Consider the following 27,573-nt stretch of genomic DNA (forward strand, 5'->3'; position numbering starts at 1 on the left):
TGTACATTCTGTGTGTCTAGTTATTTGCAGGGTGTTCGATCCCTTCAGTGATCGTTTCAACTGGTTTGTTATTTAGGGATTTCTGTGTATTTTTTCCTGAAAAGTTCTGAAACAGTTCAGAGTCAGAGTGTACATTTAAATAGTGAAAAAATAAATAAACATTTTAAAACACATATGATTATTTTTCAATGAGTGTTGATTTATTTTTTGAAGAAAGTCAAAAGATAGTATTTCATTGGTTTATCTTCATTTTATGTCGTCTTTTTTATAGTCATTTTACAATTTCATATTTCAGTGAGATCAATGTTTTCAGGCTGCCGCCCAATCCCATATCATATATTTCTTTGCATAGATAAACATACACGACGATATTGTAATATATTCTGCAAACTGTACGATCGCTTATCAGAATGCACACAGACAGACAGACAGACACCATCAGAGGTGTCAAGGGCCATTCAAATTGGAAACATTTAAACAAGACAGGATTTGACAGAACACCTGCAGTATTTCAATGTAAACATAACCCCATAACATACAGTGAAGACAGTCATCCAATCCTTATATCACCTCTTATACATGGCCTTCAAACATCAGTAATTATGACAAATATTACCCCTATAACCTTTAAATGGGACTGGTACACATATAGCATTCTACGGGGCCAGCGGAGAAAATATCAATATTGCACTGTATAACAGTATAGCCCGAATATGTGTCCCAAATGGAACCCTACTCCCTATATAGTGCACTACTTTAGACCAGAGCCCTATAGAACCCTATTCCCTATATATAGTGCACTACTTTAGACCAGAGCCCTATAGAACCCTATTCCCTATATATAGTGCACTACTTTAGACCAGAGCCCTATAGAACCCTATTCCCTATATAGTGCACTACTTTAGATCAGAGCCCTATAGAACCCTATTTCCTATATAGTGCACTACTTTAGACCAGAGCCCTATAGAACCCTATTCCCTATATAGTGCACTACTATAGACCAGAACCCTATAGAACCCTATCCCTCTATATAGTGCACTACTTTAGACCAGAGCCCTATAGAACCCTATTCCCTATATAAGTGCACTACTTTAGACCAGAGCCCTATAGAACCCTATTCCCTATATAAGTGCACTACTTTAGACCAGAGCCCTATAGAACCCTATTCCCTATATAGCGCACTACTTTAGACCAGAGCCCTATAGAACCCTATTCCCTATATAGTGCACTACTATAGACCAGAACCCTATAGAACCCTATTCCCTCTATATAGTGCACTACTATAGACCAGAACCCTATAGAACCCTATTCCCTCTATATAGTGCACTACTTTAGACCAGAGCCCTAAGAGACATGTGCCCTACAAAAGGGAATTAGGGGCGCCATTTGGGACACAGAGGTGAGTGAGGGAGTCCAGGAGATTTGAGTGCTTTCTGTCAGTCAAGATCACTGCAATAAAAAAGGGGGTCAGTGACAGACTTGGAGAGATGGGACTACAGCACTGGCCTAGCATATACTTCAGGCCATCAGTAGCCATGTTAATCAATGAGAATCTACACTGACATGACAAGAGGAGAGGGCCAAGAGGGGGGATATATATATATATATATAGGGCCCTAGGCATGGATCTATGTATCCTATGAATCAATCAGGAAGACAAACTGGGAAAGGACCAGTCGAAACTTTGAACTGCTCACTATGTTGTGGAATAATAGTGAAGACATCAAAACTATGAAATAACACATATGGAATCATGGTGCGGCAGGGTGGCCTCGTGGTTGGAGCGTTGGACTAGTAATCGAAAGGTTGCAAGTTCAAATCCCCGAGCTGACAAGGTACACATCTGTCGTTCTGCCCCTGAACAGGCAGTTAACCCACTGATCCTAGACCGTCATTGAAAATAAGAATTTGTTCTTAACTGACTTGCCTAGTTAAATGAAATAAAAAAATGTAGCGCAGTTGCAAACACCATCAAGCGCTCTGATGAAACTGTCTCTCATGAGGACCTGCCACAGGAAAGAAAGACCCAGAGTTACCTCTGCTGCAGAGGATAAGTTCATTAGAGTTACCAGCCTCAGATTGAGGCACAAATAAATGCTTCAGAGTTTAAGTAACAGACACATCTCAACATCAACTGTTCAGAGAAGACTGTGTGAATCAGGCCTTCATGGTTGATTTGCTGCAAAGAAACCACTACATTGACATTCTGCAGCGATACGCCATCCCATCTGTTTTTCAAAAGGGCAATGACCCAAAACACACCTCCAGGCTGTGTAAGGGCTATTTGACCAAGGAGTAGAGTGATGGAGTGCTTTATCAAATGACCTGGCCTCCACAATCGCCCGACCTCAACGCAATTGAGATGGTTTGGGATGAGTTGGACCGCAGAGTGAAGGAAAAGCAGCCAACAAGTGTTCAGCATATGTGGGAACTCTTTCAAGACTGTTGGAAAAGCATTCCTCATGAAACTGGTTGAGAGAATGCCAAGAGTGTACAAAGCTGTCATCAAGGCAAAAGTTAGCTACTTTGAAGAATCTAAAATAATATATTTTGTTTAACACTTTTTGGTTACTACATGATTCCATACCTGTTATTTCATAGTTTTGAAGTCTTCACAAATTATTCTACAATGTAGAAAATAATAAAAAAAATATAGAAAAACCCTTGAATGAGTAGGTGCGCCCAAACTTTTGACTGGTACTTTATGTCTTGGGACATAGGCATCATGTATAGACTAACAGACTTGTGTATCCATCTCCCTGACCTGAATCATATCTGGACTGGGCTCGAGGAATGACAGCCTCTGTCCCTGATCATACATAACTCCCCCGTCTCTAACGCCAGAAACAATATTTATTTTGACGTCTTACAATTTGAATACAGACCTGGGGCCGTATGTATCTAGTGTGTGCTGATCTAGGATCGGTTTAGTCTTTTAAAATGACAACAAGAATATCATTACATGGACTGTAGGTTTAGGGTCAATTCCAATTTTTAATTCCAGTAAATTCAGATTTCAATTCAATTCAATGCTTTTCAGTTAGGAACATTTGGAAATGGGGTTTACATTCTGAATGGATTAGAATAGAAATAGAATTGACCCTAGATCAGCCCCTCCTACTCTGACAGGCTTTGTGAGTACGGCCTCTTGGATCAAAAAAGGGCAATGTGTCATAGATGGAAATAAAATACATTATGAAGGCAGTTAGACCGGTCATACTGAACTTACACGTGCCTTACTTTGGCCAACAACAAAGCAATCATAGCGGGGTTTGGCTATTTTGCTCAGACAGACACACCCACATACTTTACAACCTTCAGAATGTCCTCCTCCCAGATTTTCCCCTGAGGCTCATTCCCCATAGACTGGGTGATCATTGATTCATACCCTATCATGTTACTCTCACGCCCCACAGTGAGCCGGGTGTCCTCTGCCATAGAGATAAAACAATAGACATTGAGCTTCAAATCAGCGGCACTAGCGGTCAGCGATCTTACCCAGGTACAGTCCTGATAAGTTAGTTCAAACATGTTAGTTTCAAACTATAGGGTAGCTTGTTCTATCTCCATGTCCTCTGTAGACTCCTCTTCACCTGTCCTCACAGCACACAGTGCCATAGAGTGGCCAGCGCCACAGCCAATCACAAGAGGCCGGAGGGCAGGAATGGGCTGTGGTTCGCTGACATCTGTCTCGGAACCGTCCCCACACATCCCATGTTCGTTCCACCCCCAAGAGAGCAGGCGACCCCCTGGAGAGGAGAGATGAGGAGAGGAGGGTAGAGGACACTGGTCAGTTAGAGATAACAAACAGGAGATTACTACCCTGATCTGTACATGTTTGGCATGACAATGACCATAGGATTTGGCAAGATAGCACAAACTGATCTGGTCTGACCAGGCTAAGAGAAGACAGCACAAACTGATCTGGTGTGACCAGGCTGAGAGAAGACAACACAAATCGATCTGGTGTGACCAGGCTGAGAGATCACCAACTAGAATTGGTAAAAACAGTTGAGTGCAAAAACACTTCCCAACTCAGTTGGACCAGACATCATAGACTGGTCAGTTGGACTAGACATATACTGGTCAGTTGGACCTGACATCATATACTGGTCAGTTGGACCAGACATCATATACTGGTCAGTTGGACCTGACATCATATACTGGTCAGCTGGACCAGACATATACTGGTCAGTTGGACCAGACATATACTGGTCAGTTGGACCAGACATCATATACTGGTCAGCTGGACCAGACATATACTGGTCAGTTGGACCAGACATATACTGGTCAGTTGGACCAGACATATACTGGTCAGTTGGACCTGACATCATATACTGGTCAGTTGGACCAGACATATACTGGTCAGTTGGACCTGACATCATATACTGGTCAGTTGGACCTGACATCATATACTGGTCAGTTGGACCAGACATATACTGGTCAGTTGGACCAGACATATACTGGTCAGTTGGACCTGACATCATATACTGGTCAGTTGGACCTGACATCATATACTGGTCAGTTGGACCAGACATATACTGGTCAGTTGGACCAGACATATACTGGTCAGTTGGACCTGACATCATATACTGGTCAGTTGGACCTGACATCATATACTGGTCAGTTGGACCAGACATAGACTGGTCAGTTGGACCAGACATATACTGGTCAGTTGGACCAGACATATACTGGTCAGTTGGACCAGACATATACTGGTCAGTTGGACCTGACATCATATACTGGTCAGTTGGACCAGACATATACTGGTCAGTTGGACCAGACATATACTGGTCAGTTGGACCTGACATCATATACTGGTCAGTTGGACCAGACATAGACTGGTCAGTTGGACCAGACATATACTGGTCAGTTGGACCTGACATCATATACTGGTCAGTTGGACCTGACATCATATACTGGTCAGTTGGACCTGACATATACAGGACAACTAGCCTGACATGACATCGACTATAGGAGTTGGTTATACAACACGAGTATGTAGTAGGTAATACAACACATTGGTTATACAGCACTAGTTGGTTAGACAACACTAGTTGGTTAGACAACACTAGTTGGTTAGACAACACTAGTTGGTTAGACAACACTAGTTGGTAGTTGGTTATACAACACGAGTATGTAGTAGGTAATACAACACATTGGTTATACAGCACTAGTTGGTTAGACAACACTAGTTGGTAGTTGGTTATACAACACGAGTATGTAGTAGGTAATACAACACATTGGTTATACAGCACTAGTTGGTTAGACAACACTAGTTGGTTAGACAACACTAGTTGGTAGTTGGTTATACAACACGAGTATGTAGTAGGTAATACAACACATTGGTTATACAGCACTAGTTGGTTAGACAACACTAGTTGGTAGCTGGTTATACATCACTAGTTGTTAGTTGGTTAGACATCACTAGTTGGTTATACATCACTAGTTGGTTATACATCACTAGTTGTTAGTTGGTTAGACATCACTAGTTGGTTATACATCACTAGTTGGTTATACAGCACTAGTTGGTTATACAACACTAGTTGTTAGTTGGTTATACATCACTAGTTGGTTATACATCACTAGTTGGTTATACATCACTAGTTGGTTATACAGCACTAGTTGGTTATACAGCACTAGTTGGTTATACAACACTAGTTGGTTATACAACACTAGTTGGTTATACAGCACTAGTTGGTTATACAACACTAGTTGTTTAATCATCCCTAGTTGGTTATACAGCACTAGTTGGTTATACAACACTAGTTGGTTATACAACACTAGTTGGTAGTTGGTTATACAGCACTAGTTGGTTAGACATCACTAGTTGGTAGTTGGTTATACAGCCCTAGTTGGTTAGACATCACTAGTTGGTAGTTGGTTAGACATCACTAGTTGGCAGTTGGTTAGACAGCCCTAGTTGGTCATTGGTCAGACATCACTAGTCAGTAGTTGGTTATACAGCACTAGTTGGTTATACAACACTAGTTGTTTAATCATCCCTAGTTGGTTATACAGCACTAGTTGGTTATACAACACTAGTTGGTTAGACATCACTAGTTGGTAGTTGGTTATACAGCACTAGTTGTTTAATCATCACTAGTTGGTTATACATCACTAGTTGGTAGTTGGTTATACAACACTAGTTGGTTAATGAGTACTAGTTGGTTATACATCACTAGTTGGTAGTTGGTTATACAACACTAGTTGGTTATACAGCACTAACTAGTTGGTTATACAGCATTAGTTGGTTAATGAGTACTAGTTGGTTATACATCACTAGTTGGTAGTTGGTTATACAACACTAGTTGGTTTTACAGCACTAACTAGTTTGTTATACAGCATTAGTTGGTTAATCAGCACTAGTTGGTTATACATCACTTGTTGGTTATATAGCACTAGTTGGTTATACAGCACTAGTTGGTTATACAGCACTAGTTGGTTATACATCACTAGTTGGTTATACAGCACTAGTTGGTTATACATCACTAGTTGGTTATACAGCACTAGTTGGTTATACAGCACTAGTTGGTAGTTGGTTATACAGCACTAGTTGGTTATACAGCACTAGTTGGTTATACAGCACTAGTTGGTTATACAGCACTAGTTGGTTATACAGCACTAGTTGGTTATACAGCACTAGTTGGTAGTTGGTTATACAGCACTAGCTGGTTATACAGCACTAGTTGGTTATACAGCACTAGTTGGTTATACAGCACTAGTTGGTTATATAGCACTAGTTGGTTATACAGCACTAGTTGGTTATACAGCACTAGTTGGTAGTTGGTTATACAGCACTAGTTGGTTATACAGCACTAGTTGGTTATACAGCACTAGTTGGTTATACAGCACTAGTTGGTTATACAGCACTAGTTGGTTATACAGCACTAGTTGGTAGTTGGTTATACAGCACTAGCTGGTTATACAGCACTAGTTGGTTATACAGCACTAGTTGGTTATACAGCACTAGTTGGTTATATAGCACTAGTTGGTTATACAGCACTAGTTGGTTATACATCACTAGTTGGTTATACATCACTAGTTGGTTATACAGCACTAGTTGGTTATATAGCACTAGTTGGTTATACAGCACTAGTTGGTTATACATCACTAGTTGGTTATATAGCACTAGTTGGTTATACAGCACTTGTTGGTTATACAGCACTAGTTGGTTATACAGCACTAGTTGGTAGTTGGTTATACATTACTAGCTGGTTATACATCCCTAGTTGGTTATACATCACTAGTTGGTTATACAACACTAGATGGTTATACAACATTAGTTGTTAGTTGGTTATACATCACTAGTTGGTTAGACATCACTAGTTGTTAGTTGGTTATACATCACTAGTTGGTTAGACATCACTAGTTGGTTATACATCACCAGTTGGTAGTTGGTTATACAGCACTAGCTGGTTATACATCACCAGTTGGTAGTTGGTTATACAGCACTAGTTGGTTAGACATCACTAGTTGTTAGTTGGTTAGACATCACTAGTTGGTTAGACATCACTAGTTGGTTAGATATCATTAGTTGGTTATACATCACCAGTTGGTAGTTGGTTATACATCACTAGTTGGTAATACAACACTAGATGGTTATACAACATTAGTTGTTAGTTGGTTATACATCACTAGTTGGTTAGACATCACTAGTTGTTAGTTGGTTAGACATCACTAGTTGGTTATACAACACTAGATGGTTATACGACATTAGTTGTTAGTTGGTTATACATCACTAGTTGGTTAGACATCACTAGTTGTTAGTTGGTTAGACATCACTAGTTGGTTAGACATCACTAGTTGGTTAGATATCACTAGTTGGTTATACATCACCAGTTGGTAGTTGGTTATACATCACTAGTTGGTAATACATCACTAGTTGGTAATACAACACTAACTAGTTGGTAATACATCACTCGTTTCTCAGATGTTGCATGGCCAGGCAATGAGGATTACACATTTGCTCAACTAGAATAGGAAAAATGGTTGGGTATAAAACAATTAAAAAAAATCCAATGACTTCAAAGTAGTCTGTGTAGATTCAAATAGGTGAACACAGACCCCCCCCCCCCTTTGGGGGCTCAACAAAAGTTAAACACACACTGCCATTCAGCTCCAGACAGTCTCTGCACCTTTCCTCCTCTTCTCTGTTCCCTCTCAGACAGCTGGTAAAGGAGCTTGTTGGTTTAGTGGGTGTGGTCCGGACAGGGCTGCATCACCGTGGAGACACGTGCCATGGCAACACAGTTCGGTTAACTAATAGGCCCCGTTGTCATGGCAACACAGCTCACATCTTCAAGCGTTCAATCTACCCATCCCAGTGTTCTGTCCGTTTTCTGTTTCTTCCCCCATTTCTCTCTCCCTCCTTTCATCGAGTGAATCCCTTTATCTCTCCATCTCCCTCTTATTTTTTTCTGACCAATGGATCAAAAGCCTCTGGGTTCTGTGTCAGCAGAGAGAACAGATAAAACAAGTTGTCTCGGTCTCACAGACCAAGATGTGTCACAGACCAAGTTGTCTCCCAGACCAAGATGTGTCACAGACCAAGTTGTCTCCCAGACCAAGATGTCTCCCAGACCAAGATGTCTCACAGACCAAGTTGTGTCCCAGACCAAGATGTCTCCCAGACCAAGTTGTGTCCCAGACCAAGATGTCTCACAGACCAAGTTGTGTCCCAGACCAAGATGTCTCCCAGACCAAGATGTCTCCCAGACCAAGTTGTGTCCCAGACCAAGATGTCTCACAGACCAAGATGTCTCCCAGACCAAGATGTCTTCAACCAAGATGTCTCCCAGACCAAGATGTCTTCGACCAAGATGTCTCCCAGACCAAGCTGTGTCACAGACCAATATGTCTCCCAGCAGGCAGCTTATGCCAGTGTGATATGACAACTAGGGCTGAGACCTCACCGTACCATATAATCAGCATACTTAGGTGTCAATACGATATGAATTGTGATTATCACGATTATACAGTACCAGTCAAAAGTTTGGACACATCTACTCATTCAAGGGTTTTCCTTTATTTTAAAAAACTATTTTATACATTGTAGAATAAAGTGAATATACTGAAGACATCAAAACCATGAAATAACACATCGAATCATGTAGTGACAAAAAAAATGTTTTTTTTTAATATATATATTTGAGATTCTTCAAAGTAGCCACCCTTTGCCTTGAGGACAGCTTTAAACAGTCTTGGTATTCTCTCAGCCAGCTTCATGAGGAATGCTTTTCCAACAGTCTTGAAGGAGTTCCCACATATGCTGAGTGCTTGTTGGCTGCTTTTCCTTCCCTCTGTGGTCCAACTCATCCCAAACCATCTCAGTTGAGTTGAGGTTGGGAGATTGTGGAGGCCAGGTCATCTGATAAAGCACTCCATCAATCTCCTCCTTGGTCAAATAGCCCTTACACAGCCTGGAGGTGTGTTGGGTCATTGTCCTGTTGAAAACAAATGATAGGTGGGATTAAGTGCAAACCAGATGGGATGGCGTATCGCTGCAGAATGCTGTGTGCCTTGAATTCTAAATAAATCACATACAGTGTCACAAGCAAAGCTTGTGTCCTTTAGTAGTGGTTTCTTTGCAGCAATTTGACCATGAAAGCCTGATTCACGCAGTCTCCTCTGAACAGTTGACGTTGAGATGTGTCTGTTACTTGAACTCTGTGAAGCATTTATTTGGGCTGCAATTTCTGAAGCTGGTAACTCTAATGAACTGATCCTCTGCAGCAGAGGTAACTCTGGGTCTTCCTTTCCTGTGGTGGTCCTCATGAGAGCCAGTTTCATCAGAGCGCTTGATGGTTTTTGCAACTGCACAAATTTTCCAGATTGACTGACTTTCATGTCTTAAAGTAATGATGGACTGTCGTTTCTCTTTGCTCATTTGAACTGTTCTTGCCATAATATGGACTTGGTCTCTTACCAAATAGGGTTATCTCAAACACCTAGATCCCCTGAACGCAGCTCACTCTCAAACACATAGATCCCCTGAACGCAGCTCACTCTCCAACTCACACCCTCAAACACGTAGATCCCCTGAACACAGCTCACTCTCCAACTCACACCCTCAAACACGTAGATCCCCTGAACACAGCTCACTCTCCAACTCACACCCTCAAACACATAGATCCCCTGAACACAGCTCACACTCTCAAACACCTAGATCCACTGAACACAGCTCACTCTCCAACTCACAACCTCAAACACCTAGATCCCCTGAACACAGCTCACTCTCCAACTCACACCCTCAAACACATAGATCCCCTGAACACAGCTCACACTCTCAAAAACCTAGATCCACTGAACACAGTTCACTCTCCAACTCACACCCTCAAACACCTAGATCCCCTGAACACAGCTCACTCTCCAGATCCCAATCACCTGAATTCTGGTCACCTGTTCACACACCTGTATGTCATTATCACACACTATTTAGTTCAGTTCATTGCACCCCATCACTGTGAGGTCTTGTTGGTTTTGTAACACATTCTATTCGGAGCTCTGTTCATTCCCATATTAGTCCTCCCGTGTATCATAGTGTTTGGTCATCCTCAATAACAACGTTTTCTGCTTATCAGATTTCCTGTCATCAACGTCTTGCCACATCTCCCAGACTACGTTATTAGCCTTTCCCTGCCTGTACTGTTACCTTGTTGGAATCCCGGTGTATGACCTTCTGCCTGCCCCTGGACCCACGTACCTGCCCCTGGACCCAGCTACCTGCCCCTGGACCCAGCTACCTGCCCCTGGACCCAGCTACCTGCCCCTGGACCCAGCTACCTGCCTCCTCCTGTGTATGACCTTCTGCCTGCCCCTGGTCCCAGCTACCTGCCTCCTCCTGTGTATGACCTTCTGCCTGTCCCTGGACCCAGCTACCTGCCTCCTCCTGTGTATGACCTTCTGCCTGCCCCTGGACCCAGCTACCTGCCTCCTCCTGTGTATGACCTTCTGCCTACCCCTGGACCCAGCTACCTGCCTCCTCCTGTGTATGACCTTCTGCCTGCCCCTGGACCCAGCTACCTGCCCTGGACCCAGCTACCTGCCCCTGGACCCAGCTACATGCCTCCTCCTGTGTATGACCTTCTGCCTGCCCCTGGACCCAGCTACCTGCCCCTGGACCCAGCTACCTGCCTCCTCCTGTGTATGACCTTCTGCCTGCCCCTGGACCCAGCTACCTGCCTCCTCCTGTGTATGACCTTCTGCCTGCCCCTGGACCCAGCTACCTGCCTCCTCCTGTGTATGACCTTCTGCCTGTCCCTGGACCCAGCTACCTGCCTCCTCCTGTGTATGACCTTCTGCCTGCCCCTGGACCCAGCTACCTGCCTCCTCCTGTGTGTGACCTTCTGCCTGTCCCTGGACCCAGCTACCTGCCTCCTCCTGTGTATGACCTTCTGCCTGTCCCTGGACCCAGCTACCTGCCTCCTCCTGTGTATGACCTTCTGCCTGCCCCCCTGGACCCAGCTACCTGCCTCCTCCTGTGGTCCTTTACAATAAACACCTGCTGCGTCCTGCGCTTGAAACCAGCTCTCTGTCTCCCCTCGTGTTCAATACAGGTTACTACATAATTCCATGTGTGTTATTTCATAGTTTTGAAAATAGAAAATAGTTTTAAAAATAAAGAAAAACCCTGAAATGAGTACTGTGTATATGTATTGTGATTCGATACGGCAATTTTATAGAGATATAACCTGCCTAAATGACTACCGACCCGTAGCACTCACGTCTGTAGCCATTAAGTGCTTTGAAAGGCTAGTAATGGCTCACATCAACACCATTATCCCAGAAACCCTAGACCCACTCCAATTTGCATACTGCCCCAACAGATCCATAGATGATGCAATCTCTATTCCACTCCACACTGCCCTTTCCCACCTGGACAAAAGGAACACCTATGTGAGAATGCTGTTCATTGACTACAGCTCAGCGTTCAACACCATAGTGTCCTCAAAGCTCATCAATAAGCTAAGGATCCTGGAACTAAACACTTCCCTCTGCAACTGGATCCTGGACTTCCTGATGGGCCGCCCCCAGGTGGTAAGTGTAGGTAACAACACATCCGCCACGCTGATCTGGTGGAGGTTGTGTCAACGGTACGGGCTGGTGGAGGTGGTGTCAACGGTACGAGCTGGTGGAGTTGGTGTGGTGGTGTCAACGGTACAGGCTGGTGGAGGTGGTGTCAACGGTACGTGCTGGTGGAGGTGGTGTGGTGGTGTCAACGGTACGGGCTGGTGGAGGTGGTGTCAACGGTACAGGCTGGTGGAGATGGTGTCAACGGTACGGGCTGGTGGAGGTGGTGTCAACGGTACGGGCTGGTGGAGTTGGTGTGGTGGTGTCAACGGTACAGGCTGGTGGAGGTGGTGTCAACGGTACGTGCTGGTGGAGGTGGTGTGGTGGTGTCAACGGTACGGGCTGGTGGAGGTGGTGTCAACGGTACAGGCTGGTGGAGATGGTGTCAACGGTACAGGCTGGTGGAGGTGGTGTCAACGGTACGGGCTGGTGGAGTTGGTGTCAACGGTACAGGCTGGTGGAGATGGTGTCAACGGTACAGGCTGGTGGAGATGGTGTCAACGGTACAGGCTGGTGGAGGTGGTGTCAACGGTACAGGCTGGTGGAGATGGTGTCAACGGTACAGGCTGGTGGAGGTGGTGTCAACGGTACGGGCTGGTGGAGGTGGTGTCAACGGTACAGGCTGGTGGAGATGGTGTCAACGGTACAGGCTGGTGGAGATGGTGTCAACGGTACGGGCTGGTGGAGTTGGTGTGGTGGTGTCAACGGTACAGGCTGGTGGAGATGGTGTCAACGGTACAGGCTGGTGGAGGTGGTGTGGTGGTGTCAACGGTACGGGCTGGTGGAGGTGGTGTCAACGGTACGGACTGGTGGAGGTGGAGTCAACGGTACAGGCTGGTGGAGGTGGTGTGGTGGTGTCAACGGTACGGGCTGGTGACGGTGGTGTCAACGGTACGGACTGGTGGAGGTGGTGTCAACGGTACGGACTGGTGGAGGTGGTGTCAACGGTACAGGCTGGTGGAGGTGGTGTTATGGTGTCAACGGTACGGCCTGGTGACGGTGGTGTGGTGGTGTCAACGGTACGGGCTGGTGACGGTGGTGTGGTGGTGTCAACGGTACGGACTGGTGGAGGTGGTGTCAACGGTACAGGCTGGTGACGGTGGTGTGGTGGTGTCAACGGTACAGGCTGGTGGAGGTGGTGTCAACGGTACGTGCTGGTGGAAGTGGTGTGGTGGTGTCAACGGTACGGGCTGGTGGAGGTGGTGTCAACGGTACAGGCTGGTGGAGATGGTGTCAACGGTACAGGCTGGTGGAGGTGGTGTCAACGGTACGGGCTGGTGGAGTTGGTGTCAACGGTACAGGCTGGTGGAGATGGTGTCAACGGTACAGGCTGGTGGAGATGGTGTCAACGGTACAGGCTGGTGGAGATGGTGTCAACGGTACAGGCTGGTGGAGGTGGTGTCAACGGTACAGGCTGGTGGAGATGGTGTCAACGGTACAGGCTGGTGGAGGTGGTGTCAACGGTACGGGCTGGTGGAGGTGGTGTCAACGGTACAGGCTGGTGGAGATGGTGTCAACGGTACAGGCTGGTGGAGATGGTGTCAACGGTACGGGCTGGTGGAGGTGGTGTGGTGGTGTCAACGGTACAGGCTGGTGGAGATGGTGTCAACGGTACAGGCTGGTGGAGATGGTGTCAACGGTACGGGCTGGTGGAGGTGGTGTGGTGGTGTCAACGGTACGGGCTGGTGGAGGTGGTGTCAACGGTACGGACTGGTGGAGGTGGAGTCAACGGTACAGGCTGGTGGAGGTGGTGTGGTGGTGTCAACGGTACGGGCTGGTGACGGTGGTGTCAACGGTACGGACTGGTGGAGGTGGTGTCAACGGTACGGACTGGTGGAGGTGGTGTCAACGGTACAGGCTGGTGGAGGTGGTGTTATGGTGTCAACGGTACGGACTGGTGACGGTGGTGTGGTGGTGTCAACGGTACGGGCTGGTGACGGTGGTGTGGTGGTGTCAACGGTACGGACTGGTGGAGGTGGTGTAAACGGTACAGGCTGGTGACGGTGGTGTGGTGGTGTCAACGGTACAGGCTGGTGGAGGTGGTGTCAACGGTACGTGCTGGTGGAGGTGGTGTGGTGGTGTCAACGGTACGGGCTGGTGGAGGTGGTGTCAACGGTACAGGCTGGTGGAGATGGTGTCAACGGTACAGGCTGGTGGAGGTGGTGTCAACGGTACGGGCTGGTGGAGTTGGTGTCAACGGTACAGGCTGGTGGAGATGGTGTCAACGGTACAGGCTGGTGGAGGTGGTGTCAACGGTACAGGCTGGTGGAGATGGTGTCAACGGTACAGGCTGGTGGAGGTGGTGTCAACGGTACGGGCTGGTGGAGGTGGTGTCAACGGTACGGGCTGGTGGAGATGGTGTCAACGGTACAGGCTGGTGGAGATGGTGTCAACGGTACGGGCTGGTGGAGTTGGTGTGGTGGTGTCAACGGTACAGGCTGGTGGAGATGGTGTCAACGGTACAGGCTGGTGGAGATGGTGTCAACGGTACGGGCTGGTGGAGGTGGTGTGGTGGTGTCAACGGTACAGGCTGGTGGAGATGGTGTCAACGGTACAGGCTGGTGGAGATGGTGTCAACGGTACGGGCTGGTGGAGGTGGTGTGGTGGTGTCAACGGTACGGGCTGGTGGAGGTGGTGTCAACGGTACGGACTGGTGGAGGTGGAGTCAACGGTACAGGCTGGTGGAGGTGGTGTGGTGGTGTCAACGGTACGGGCTGGTGACGGTGGTGTCAACGGTACGGACTGGTGGAGGTGGTGTCAACGGTACGGACTGGTGGAGGTGGTGTCAACGGTACAGGCTGGTGGAGGTGGTGTTATGGTGTCAACGGTACGGACTGGTGACGGTGGTGTGGTGGTGTCAACGGTACGGGCTGGTGACGGTGGTGTGGTGGTGTCAACGGTACGGACTGGTGGAGGTGGTGTCAACGGTACAGGCTGGTGACGGTGGTGTGGTGGTGTCAACGGTACAGGCTGGTGGAGGTGGTGTCAACGGTACGGACTGGTGGAGGTGGTGTCAACGGTACAGGCTGGTGGAGGTGGTGTTATGGTGTCAACGGTACGGACTGGTGACGGTGGTGTGGTGGTGTCAACGGTACGTGCTGGTGGAGGTGGTGTGGTGGTGTCAACGGTACGGGCTGGTGGAGGTGGTGTCAACGGTACAGGCTGGTGGAGATGGTGTCAACGGTACAGGCTGGTGGAGGTGGTGTCAACGGTACAGGCTGGTGGAGGTGGTGTCAACGGTACGGGCTGGTGGAGGTGGTGTCAACGGTACAGGCTGGTGGAGATGGTGTCAACGGTACAGGCTGGTGGAGATGGTGTCAACGGTACGGGCTGGTGGAGTTGGTGTGGTGGTGTCAACGGTACAGGCTGGTGGAGATGGTGTCAACGGTACGGGCTGGTGGAGGTGGTGTGGTGGTGTCAACGGTACGGGCTGGTGGAGGTGGTGTCAACGGTACGGACTGGTGGAGATGGTGTCAACGGTACGGGCTGGTGGAGGTGGTGTGGTGGTGTCAACGGTACGGACTGGTGGAGGTGGAGTCAACGGTACAGGCTGGTGGAGGTGGTGTGGTGGTGTCAACGGTACGGGCTGGTGACGGTGGTGTCAACGGTACGGACTGGTGGAGGTGGTGTCAACGGTACGGACTGGTGGAGGTGGTGTCAACGGTACAGGCTGGTGGAGGTGGTGTTATGGTGTCAACGGTACGGACTGGTGACGGTGGTGTGGTGGTGTCAACGGTACGGACTGGTGGAGGTGGTGTCAACGGTACAGGCTGGTGACGGTGGTGTGGTGGTGTCAACGGTACGGACTGGTGGAGGTGGTGTGGGAATGTCAATGGGTGTACCTAATAAACTGGCCACTGAGTAAAAGTGGAGCGTGGAGAATAAATTGTTTTTTGTCTTTAAGATGAATGCATTTAAACTAAGTTGCTCTGGATAAGAGCGTCTGCTAAATGATTAAATGTAATGTAAATGTATGGCGAGAGAAGAGAGAGAGAGAAGAGAACCTCAGGTGTGGTGCTTTGTTCATTCAAGGACACACTCCCCACACCGGAACACACAGATACAGAACACCGCTACGAACGTTGCCGTGGCAACTAAGTGCATAGTTTGTACATCCTGTTCCACAATATATATCCTGTCCAAGAACACACAAAAAAAGAAAACATGACAGAGAGAGGAGAGCGAGAGAGACACACACTCGACACAAAATCTTAAATTCCTTAATTCCGCAGCATCGTCAAGACACATTGGCCAGTCTACAGCGGCAAGACACATTGGCCAGTCTACAGCGTCAAGACACATTGGCCAGTCTACAGCGTCAAGACACATTAGCCAGTCTACAGCGTCAAAACACATTGGCCAGTCTACAGCGTCAAGACACATTGGCCAGTCTACAGCGTCAAGACACATTGGCCAGTCTACAGCGGCAAGACACATTGGCCAGTCTACAGCGGCAAGACACATTGGCCAGTCTACAGCGTCAAGACACATTGGCCAGTCTACATCGTCAAGACACATTGTCCAGTCTACATCTGAACATTAGTAAGAGACCTAATGAGCCAATTGGAAGCTGGGGATGAGTAGGTATGAGGGCCATATTGGGAATTTTGCCAGGAAACCAGGTTTAACACCCCTACTCTAACAATAAGTGCCATGGGATCTTTAGTGACCAGAATCAGGACACCCGTTTAATGCTCCATCCTAAACACTGCATCTTACACAGGGCAATGTCCCCAATCACTGTCCTGGGGCATTGGGATATAAATTTTTTTAGACCAGAGGAAAGAGTGCCTCCTACTGGCCCTCCAACACCACTTCCAGCAGCATCTGGTCTCCCGTCCAGGAACTGACCGGGACCAACCCTGCTTAGCTTCAGAGGCAAGCCAGCAGTGGGATGCAGGGTGGTATGCTGCTGGCAACCGCGAGGAGAAGCTCTGAAAATATCATTAGCTACGTCCCAATATGGCACCATATTCCACATTTTGAGCGCTACATTTCACCAGGAACCGTGGGGCTCCGGTCAAAAGTACTGCAGTACACTATATAAAAAGGAACAGTTTACCATTTGGGAGACAGCCATTGATAATCCAATGGCAACAAAGGGGGCTGAAAGGCGGGTTTAGGAGGAGACAGTCATTGATAATCCACTGACAACGGAGGGGGCTGAAAGGCGGGTTTAGGAGGAGACAGCCATTGATAATCCACTGACAACAGAGGGGGCTGAAAGGCGGGTTTAGGAGGAGACAGCCATTGATAATCCACTGACAACAGAGGGGGCTGAAAGGCGGGTTTAGAGGACAGCGGAGCAGAACACACATTGTTAATGTAACGCCGGACAAATAAAGTTGTATTGAATTGTATTGGGCACAAGGCTTGTATGGGTGATTGTAGTTTTCCCGTTGTCTTTCCAACTAACATCAACTAACATCTCCTCTCTAATAGGATCCCTATGGTTCTCTCTCCAACTAACATCTTCTCTCTAATACGATCCCTATGGTTGTCTCTCCGACTAACATCTCCTCTCTAATAGGATCCCTATGGTTCTCTCTCCAACTAACATCTCCTCTCTAATAGGATCCCTATGGTTGTCTCTCCGACTAACATCTCCTCTCTAATAGGATCCCTATGGTTCTCTCTCCGACTAACATCTCCTCTCTAATAGGATCCCTATGGTTCTCTCTCCGACTAACATCTCCTCTCTAATAGGATCCCTATGGTTGTCTCTCCAACTAACATCTCCTCTCTAATAGGATCCCTATGGTTCTCTCTCCGACTAACATCTCCTCTCTAATAGGATCCCTATGGTTCTCTCTCCAACTAACATCTCCTCTCTAATAGGATCCCTATGGTTCTCTCTCCAACTAACATCTCCTCTTTAATAGGATCCCTATGGTTCTCTCTCCAACTAACATCTCCTCTCTAATAGGTTCCCTAAGTCTGCGTCTCAAATATCTCTCCCATCTCCCAAAATTTGCACTTGTTCACTTCCCTTCACAGACTTGAAAGGAACTGAAATATGGTGGAAACTCCCTCTAGTCTAGCCCATGTTGTTTCCACCGATCCAAAATGCTTTTAAATTTGTGTGGAGTAATGGACGAGTGAACACCTCAGGAGGAAAGCGACCAACCAGAGTCCATGTTTCCCCTCCCTAGTACACTCTGGTACCAACACAGAGGCAGAAGAACTGGGTCAGTGTTCAAACTTTAATGCCGAAGGAATCTTCTGCTTTCAAAAGGGTTTAGCTGTGCCTCTGTCTGGGCTGGTGGTGCATATGGGATGAGCGACTAGGATAAATATTAGACAAAGAGGAGGGAGGACAGAAATTAGATTGCTTAAAAAAAAAAAAGATCCTCAGCAAGCCAAAACCATTTCAAAATACTGAAAAGACGTATTTAATAATTAATTGAAAGCACTAACTTGTTTACAGTGCATTCAGAAAGACTTTTCCCACATTTTGTTACGTTACTGCCTTATTCTAAATTTTTATTTTTTTTAAGAATCTCAATCTACACAAAATTCCCAATAGTGACAAAGCGAAAACAAAGCGAAAACGAAAATACCTTATTTACATAAGTATTCAGACCCTTCGCTATGAGAATCGAAATTGAGCTCAGTTGCATCCTGTTTCCATTGATCGTCCTTGAGATGTTTCTAAAACAAGTCCACCTGTGGTAAATTCAATTGATTGGACATGATTTGGAAAAGCACACACCTGTCTATATAAGGTCCCACAGTAGACAGTGCATGTCAGAGCAAAAACCAAGTCATGAGGTCGAAGGAATTATCCATAGAGCTCCGAGACAGGATTGTGTCGAGGCACAGATGGGTACTGAATTTTTTGGCAGCATTGAAGGTCTCCAAGAACACAGCGGAAGAAGTTTGGAACCATCAAGACTCTTCCTAGAGATGGCCGCCCGGCCAAACTGAGCAATCGGGGGAGAAGGGCTTTGGGCAGGGAGGTGACCAAGAACCCGATGGTCACTCTGACAGATCTCCAGAGTTCCTCTGTGGAGATGGGAGAACCTTCCAGAAGGACAACCATCTCTGCAACACTCCACCCAGCACTCCAGACGGATGCCACTCCTCAGTAAAAAGCACATCAGCCCATTTGGAGTTTGCCAAAAAGGATCTAAAGGACTCAGACCATGAGAAACAAGATTCTCTGGTCTGACGAAACCCCAATTTAACTCTTTGGTCTGGAAGAAACCTGGCAACATCCCTACGGTGAAGCATGGTGACAGCATTATGTTTTTCAGAGGTTGGGACTGGGAGACTAGACGGGATTGAGGGAAAGATTAACAGAGCAAAGTACAGAGAGATCCTTGATGCTTCAGAGCACTCAGGAACCGAGACTGGGGCGAAGGTTCACCTTCCAACAGGACAACGACAAGTCTCTGTATGTCCTTGAGTGGCCCAGCTAGAACCCGATCAAACATCTCTGGAGAGACTTGAAAATAGCTGTGCAGCAACGCTCCCCATCCAACCTGACAGATGTTGAGAGGATCTGCAGAGAAGAATGGGGAAAAACTCCCCAAATACAGGTGTGCCAAGCTTGTAGCGTCATACCCAAGACGACTCGAGGCGGTGACCGTTGCCAAAGGAGATTCAACTAAGTTCTGAGTAAAGAGCCTCAAGTAGATTACTAAGAAAAGCTCATCCATTTTTTTTAAAAACCTTTTTTTAACCTTTGTGCAGATTGCCATGTCTCATTTTCGATTAATTGAAAATTATGCTTTGAGAAAAAGTCTCTTTTTCAAACAAGTATTGCAGAGCTGGCTACAATTTCAATTTCATCCCCCTGAAAAGACTGAACAAATATTACAACAAACATTATGGCTGAACTCAAATGTGCTGGTTGATAAAATACCTGTATTCATGGGAAAGATGTTTGAAAAAGGGTATTGTGTTCTTAAATTCTATTGTAAATTGGAATGGTAGAGTTATGTCCTTCATGGAGTTATCAGAATTGTACGGGAAGGTCTGCTCAATCCAAGAGTACAACCAATTGATTACAGCATTACCCCAAAAATGGAGGAGGCAGGTGGCAGCGGGAGGAGGAACTGGTCTGTCTAAATAGGAAAGTTATACCAGTTTCATTTGAGGACCAGGATGTTGACATCTGAGCCATACAGATTGCAAAATAGTAGGGAATAGATTTTTGATGTACCAGATTCCATGGGTTGATATATAAAACCATGCAATATTCAAGACTTGGTGCTTTTCAGCTAAAATTATTATATAGAATTCTTGCCACCAACAAAATGTTGAATATTTGGGGCATAAAATCGTCAAAGCTCTGCAGATTCTGTTGTGACGATACAGAATTGCCCTCCGGTAGCCCATTTCTGGTCTCAGGTTCAGGAATGGCTGAAAACGCATTGATCTAAAAAAAATTGACCCTAGAAATAGTACTGTTAGGAGATCTGGAGAGACCGGGTCAGTCAATTACTAATATACTAATACTCTCACTAAGAGTATTTATCTTCAACTCGCAATCTGTGGATTCTAATTCGATTAGAGAGAGTGAAATTGTACATTAAACAGTACAGCATAGTTGAAAGATGTTGCGTAGAAATCCAAAGAGGGTGGCCAGCAGAGATAGATGGGATGGGCTGAGGGTGGCCAGCAGAGATAGATGGGATGGACTGAGGGTGACCAGCAGAGATAGATGGGATAGGATGAGGGTGGCCAACAGAGATAGATGGGATGGGCTGAGGGTGGCCAGCAGAGATAGATGGGATGGGCTGAGGGTGGCCAGCAGAGATAGATGGGATGGGCTGAGGGTGGCCAGCAGAGATAGATGGCATAGGATGAGGGTGGCCAGCAGAGATAGATGGGATGGGCTGAGGGTGGCCAGCAGAGATAGATGGCATAGGATGAGGGTGGCCAGCAGAGATAGATGGGATAGGATGAGGGTGGCCAGCAGAGATAGATGGGATAGGATGAGGGTGGCCAGCATAGATAGATGGGATGGGCTGAGGGTGACCAGCAGAGATAGATGGGATGGGCTGAGGGTGGCCAGCAGAGGTAGATGGGATGGGCTGAGGGTGGCCAGCAGAGATAGATGGGATAGGATGAGGGTGGCCAGCAGAGATAGATGGGATAGGATGAGGGTGGCCAACAGAGATAGATGGGATGGGCTGAGGGTTGGAGACAAGTGGGAGTGGAGTGGCTGTGCGGAACACAGAATGATGGTCAAAGATAAAAGTAGAAAATAAAGTCAAATAAAAAAACATAATTAAAAGTATGTTTGAATGACACTGAGGGGCAGTGTTTTTACAGCTAATGTCGGTTTGCCTGAGGCTGATGCCGTGCAGGGGTTTGCACACACACACACACACACACACTCTCTCATTCAAATAAACACATACAAGAACACACACCTACATGTAATAGTGCCAGACATGCACACAAACATATACAGTTGACATTGCTGTTATGATTTTAGTTGTCCTTGACGTCCTGTTTTTTTTGCATTGTTGTTTTGCTGTTTTGTTCTGTCTTTTTCTTTTTTCTCTTTAGTTCTGTTGTTGTTGGTGCATTGGGGGGTTCTTGGGGGTGGGGAATGGAATTCAATTGTATTTTTTATTGTTATTTTTTCTTTGGGGAGGGGGCTGTGGGAGGGGTCTCGAATGGTTGAGCTATTGGAGGACTGTGGGGCTGTGGGAGGGGTCTCGAATGGTTGAGCTATTGGGGGAGTGTGGGGCTGTGGGAGGGGTCTCGAATGGTTGAGCTATTGGAGGACTGTGGGGCTGTGGGAGGGGTCTCGAATGGTTGAGCTATTGGAGGACTGTGGGGCTGTGGGAGGGGTCTCGAATGGTTGAGCTATTGGGGGAGTGTGGGGCTGTGGGAGGGGTCTCGAATGGTTGAGCTATTGGAGGACTGTGGGGCTGTGGGAGGGGTCTCGAATGGTTGAGCTATTGGAGGACTGTGGGGCTGTGGGAGGGGTCTCGAATGGTTGAGCTATTGGGGGACTGTGGGGCTGTGGGAGGGGTCTCGAATGGTTGAGCTATTGGAGGACTGTGGGGCTGTGGGAGGGGTCTCGAATGGTTGAGCTATTGGAGGACTGTGGGGCTGTGGGAGGGGTCTCGAATGGTTGAGCTATTGGAGGACTGTGGGGCTGTGGGAGGGGTCTCGAATGGTTGAGCTATTGGGGGACTGTGGGGCTGTGGGAGGGGTCTCGAATGGTTGAGCTATTGGAGGACTGTGGGGCTGTGGGAGGGGTCTCGAATGGTTGAGCTATTGGAGGACTGTGGGGCTGTGGGAGGGGTCTCGAATGGTTGAGCTATTGGAGGACTGTGGGGCTGTGGGAGGGGTTTCGAATGGATGAGCTATTGGATACTACGGTGTGTCGCTCTGAATGGGAGTCTGTTGGTGTTGGATGACTGGTATGATGTAGTGGTTGAGCGGCTTCACTGCAGGTATATTGTACGTTTTGGATATTCAAGAAAACATTTAAAAAATAAACAACAACAAAAAAATACTGAGTAATGGGTCTGAATACTTTTGTAAATGTGATTTCTGTTTTTTGTATTTGTAATAAATGAGCAAAAAAATAAATACATGATTTTGCTTTGTCATTATGGGGAATTGTGTGTAAATTGAGGGGAGAAAAAACAATTTAATCAATTTTAGAATAACGTCACAAACACAGTAAAGGGGTCTGAAAACTTTCAGAATGTACGTTGTGAATAATGATCAGTGAGAAAATTAGACGCACAAATATCATACCCTCCAAAAATGCTAACCTCCCCTGTTATTGTAACGGTGAGAGAAATCCCCAAAATCAATTTGCGCACGGTGGCGCGCGCCCGGTTTGGGCTTAAGGCGTTTGTGAAAATAGACACTGCAGTAAATGAAACCTAAAAAACATCTGTCTCTTCCAGGACCGTTGCTCCGTAGCCAATCAGAACTACAGCAGGCCTTTAAGCAAATAAGGTATTTGCCACAGGAATGTTCTCTTGATACATGCCAGGTCAGAGGCAGTAGGGATGACCAGGGAAGTTCTCTTGATTACATGCCAGGTCAGAGGCAGTAGGGATGACCAGGGAAGTTCTCTTGATACATGCCAGGTCAGAGGCAGTAGGGATGACCAGGAATGTTCTCTTGATACATGCCAGGTCAGAGGCAGTAGGGATGACCAGGGAAGTTCTCTTGATACATGCCAGGTCAGAGGCAGTAGGGATGACCAGGAATGTTCTCTTGATACATGCCAGGTCAGAGGCAGTAGGGTTAATTAGACGTGTCAGTGACACATTTTCTGCATATACTGTGTGTGTGTGTGTGAGTGATTAACTCGGTCAGTGATACTCGTCTTCCCTAGAAGTAATTACTTCCTGTAGCCAAAGATTATAGTCCCTATAGGGCGACATAGTTATAATCCAAACCCTTGAATTCGCCTCAAGCGTCAACAAAATTAATAATTAACATTTCACCCTGATGTTAAACTGTGAAGCATTATCTCTCTCTCTCTCTCTCTTACTAATTCTTTAAAAAGGTCCTGTCTGTCACGCCCTGGTCTTAGTATTCTGTGTTCTCTTTATTTATTTGGGTTAGGCCAGGGTGTGACATGGGTGATTTATGTGGTTTGTTTTGTCTAGGGGTTTTGTAGTTAATGGGATTGTGTTTAGTATAGTATTCTAGGTAAGTCTATGGTTGCCTAGAGTGGTTCTCAATCAGAGGCAGGTGTTTATCGTAGTCTCTGATTGGGAACCATATTTAAGGCAGCCATATTCTTTGGGTTCTTTGGGTTAAGGGTATTTCGTGGGTGATCGTTCCTGTCTTTGTGTTTGTTGCACCAGATAGGGCTGTTTCGGTTTTTCCACGTTTCTTGTGTTTTGTATATTGTTCGTATTTTCATCTTTATTAAAGATGTTTATAAATAACCACGCTGCATTTTTGGTTGTCCCCTCTTTCACCGGAAGAAAACCGGTAACACTGTCCAATCAAACGTGTGATTTCTATTGAATTCTATGCATATAACTCTCCATCAATTCCATTCCATATTTGGACGTGTGTCAGGTCAACTGTAATTAACCTCACCAACATTTGGATTTAAAAAAAAAAAGGGGGTTTCATAGCTAACTAATTATTTAATTTCAATACATTTCTTAAGGTATTTTACATTGTATTGAGGCAGAATGGAAATCGGAAGGGGAGACAGGTAGTGGAAGAAACAGGATGCAGGGATTGATGCTCAGTCTCCAGCAGGCAATTTGCATGTGACTTACCCCTCAACCACTAATTATTTTAACATTTCACCCAGAGGTTTGTCATGCATTAGACGGGAGAATCCTTCACTTATTGAAGAAGTGAACAGGCGAGGAAAACCCCATCAAATATTCATTTTTCCCCCATAATGCCACATTAAGCCTTGCATGTATTTTTGTACTCTGGTTGGTTCCCCAAACCAGGAAGTAAGAGCACAGTGTACTGTGGTAACTAAACATGAGTCACGCATAAGAGCCAGCTGCAATCCATAGGGCTCTGGTCAACAGTGGTGCACTATATAGGGCATAGTGTCTCATTTGGGACGCGTCCCATTTCAGTCACTTGCACTTAGTGTAGTGAAAACAACATGCTTTTAAAAAATAAAAGAGTTGCTGACCCATTTTCCAAACTCCCCTGTCCCCTCCTCTTCCCTAGCATCTTCTTAGTGGGTTGACAGAGTACATTTTAACATTCATTCGTCATCCAATTATTTTGGGGAAAGTCTATTTATAGCCAAATACAGTAGAAGAACACCACAAATCATTTGTAGTTTCATTGAACAATATTATAAATACATACCTACGATGGCAAGGTTATGTTCAGATCCACAGGCAATCTGTGGAGAGAAATGAAATACCTGATGAAGTCTTTACATCATATGAATTGGTTGAATGTCAACCTGTCTATTCCTCACATAGTCACGTAGGCTAGACAGGAAACACACTCTCTCCCCAAGGACAGTCAACCTATCCGATTTGTCCGTCAGACTGCCAGATGAAACGCGATTCATCACTCCAGAGAAAACGCGTTTCCACTGCTCCAATGACGGTGTACTTTACACTCCAGCAGGCGATTGGCATTGAGCATGGTGAAGTTAGGCTTGTGTGCAGCTGCCCGGGCCATGGAAACCCATTCCATGAAGCTCCCGACGAACAGTTCATGAGCTGACGTTGCTTCCAGAGGCAGTTTGGACCTCGGTAGGAAGTCCTGTTCTGTGAAGCTTGTGTGGCCTACCACTTCGCGACTGAGCCGTTGTTGCTCCTAGACATTTCCACTTCACAATATCAGCACTTACAGTTGACCGGGGCAGCTCTAGCAGGACAGAAATTGAACAAACTTACTTGTTGGAATGGTGGCATCCTATGACGGTGCCACATTGAAAGTCACTGAGCACTTCAGTACGGGCCATTTTACTGCCAATGTTTGTCTATGGAGATTGCATGGCTGTGTGCTCGATTTTATACACCTGTCAGCAACAGTGTGTAAATCTGTCGTTCTGCCCCTGAACAAGGCAGTTAACCCACAGTTCCCTGGTCGGCCATCATTGTAAATAAGAATTTGTTCTTAACTAAACTTGCCCAGTTAAATAAAAGGTTAAATATTTATTATATTTTTAAAACGGATGTGACTGAAATAGCCGAATCCACAAATTTTGAAGGGGTACACTACATACACTACATGGGGAAAAAAGTATGTGCCTGGTTGTTGATGTGGGGGGACTGATGATACAGGTGTGGGTCTCTGGGGTGTGAGTGAGCATAAAGGCACATTTTCATTCGCTATAAATCTGTCCAGTGTTCCCAGATTTGACCAATAATGAATTACAATACGAGTGAAATGGTAATTAAGTGTTTAAAAAGCAGCTTTTCTGTGTTGGAATGTTGTGGGCGTATCCTAGCAACAGAATGTTGTGGGCGTATCCTAGCAACAGAATGGTGTGGGCGTATGGAGTAATTATACCAGTCATTAAACATATTCATGCTAGTAGACCACTGATTGGCCAGCTCATCCTCCTCTAGACCGCTGATTGGCCAGCTCATCCTCCTCTAGACCACTGATTGGCCATCGTCATCCTACTGAGGAGTCTTACATTATCCTCTATTTTGTAAACAAACATTAGTGGTGAGGTTTTTATAAGTGTTTTTTTTCCTTCTTCTTCTCCTCCAATTCATCCATTGGCCACAAATACGAATATAGGATGAGTCAACAACATTATTTATGAGTTAAGAGAACATGAACTTAAAAAATTAAAAAAAGAAGTGAGATTTTCACTGGACTGTTCCTCTATTACACGGTTAGTAGGGAAGACAGTGATGCAGGTAACAACCAACGCACCAGTACAACAACCTGACATCAAGACAGTGATGCAGGTAACAACCAACGCACCAGTACAACAACCTGACATCAAGACAGTGAAGCAGGTAACAACCAACGCACCAGTACAACAACCTGACATCAAGACAGTGATGCAGGTAACAACCAACGCACCAGTACAACAACCTGACATCAAGACAGTGAAGCAGGTAACAACCAACGCACCAGTACAACAACCTGACATCAAGACAGTGATGCAGGTAACAACCAACGCACCAGTACAACAACCTGACATCAAGACAGTGATGCAGGTAACAACCAACGCACCAGTACAACAACCTGACATCAAGACAGTGATACAGGTAACAACCAACGCACCAGTACAACAACCTGACATCAAGACAGTGATACAGGTAACAACCAACGCACCAGTACAACAACCTGACATCAAGACAGTGAAGCAGGTAACAACCAACGCACCAGTACAACAACCTGACATCAAGACAGTGATACAGGTAACAACCAACGCACCAGTACAACAACCTGACATCAAGACAGTGATGCAGGTAACAACCAACGCACCAGTACAACAACCTGACATCAAGACAGTGATGCAGGTAACAACCAACGCACCAGTACAACAACCTGACATCAAGACAGTGATGCAGGTAACAACCAACGCACCAGTACAACAACCTGACATCAAGACAGTGATGCAGGTAACAACCAACGCACCAGTACAACAACCTGACATCAAGACAGTGAAGCAGGTAACAACCAACGCACCAGTACAACAACCTGACATCAAGACAGTGATGCAGGTAACAACCAACGCACCAGTACAACAACCTGACATCAAGACAGTGAAGCAGGTAACAACCAACGCACCAGTACAACAACCTGACATCAAGACAGTGATACAGGTAACAACCAACGCACCAGTACAACAACAAGACAGTGATGCAGGTAACAACCAACGCACCAGTACAACAACCTGACATCAAGACAGTGAAGCAGGTAACAACCAACGCACCAGTACAACAACCTGACATCAAGACAGTGATACAGGTAACAACCAACGCACCAGTACAACAACCTGACATCAAGACAGTGATACAGGTAACAACCAACGCACCAGTACAACAACCTGACATCAAGACAGTGATGCAGGTAACAACCAACGCACCAGTACAACAA

At 46.2% G+C, this 27,573-nt stretch overlaps 1 protein-coding gene across 4 annotated transcripts in view; it reads right to left on the reverse strand.

Annotated features, from left to right (window-relative positions):
• Positions 1–178: 178 nt before the first annotated feature.
• sergef (secretion regulating guanine nucleotide exchange factor) overlaps positions 179–27,573 on the reverse strand; it is a 35,989-nt gene continuing 8,594 nt past the window's right edge. For 2 of the 4 annotated variants that reach the window (XM_090214297.1, XM_090214290.1), the window contains 2 exons: positions 24,862–24,898; positions 9,027–9,446 (listed from right to left, as the gene is read on the reverse strand). In XM_090214297.1, the coding sequence (XP_090070423.1) occupies positions 24,882–24,898 (17 nt within the window). In that variant the 3' untranslated portion in view covers positions 9,027–9,446; positions 24,862–24,881. Of the gene's footprint in view, positions 3,750–9,026; positions 9,447–24,861; positions 24,899–27,573 lie in introns of those variants that run through there. The other 2 variants (XM_036961145.2, XM_090214295.1) reach the window with 2 other exon arrangements.

This window comes from Oncorhynchus mykiss, chromosome 2, assembly GCF_057628025.1.
Source record: "Oncorhynchus mykiss isolate SJ-2025 chromosome 2, ASM5762802v1, whole genome shotgun sequence".
NCBI lineage: Eukaryota > Metazoa > Chordata > Actinopteri > Salmoniformes > Salmonidae > Oncorhynchus > Oncorhynchus mykiss.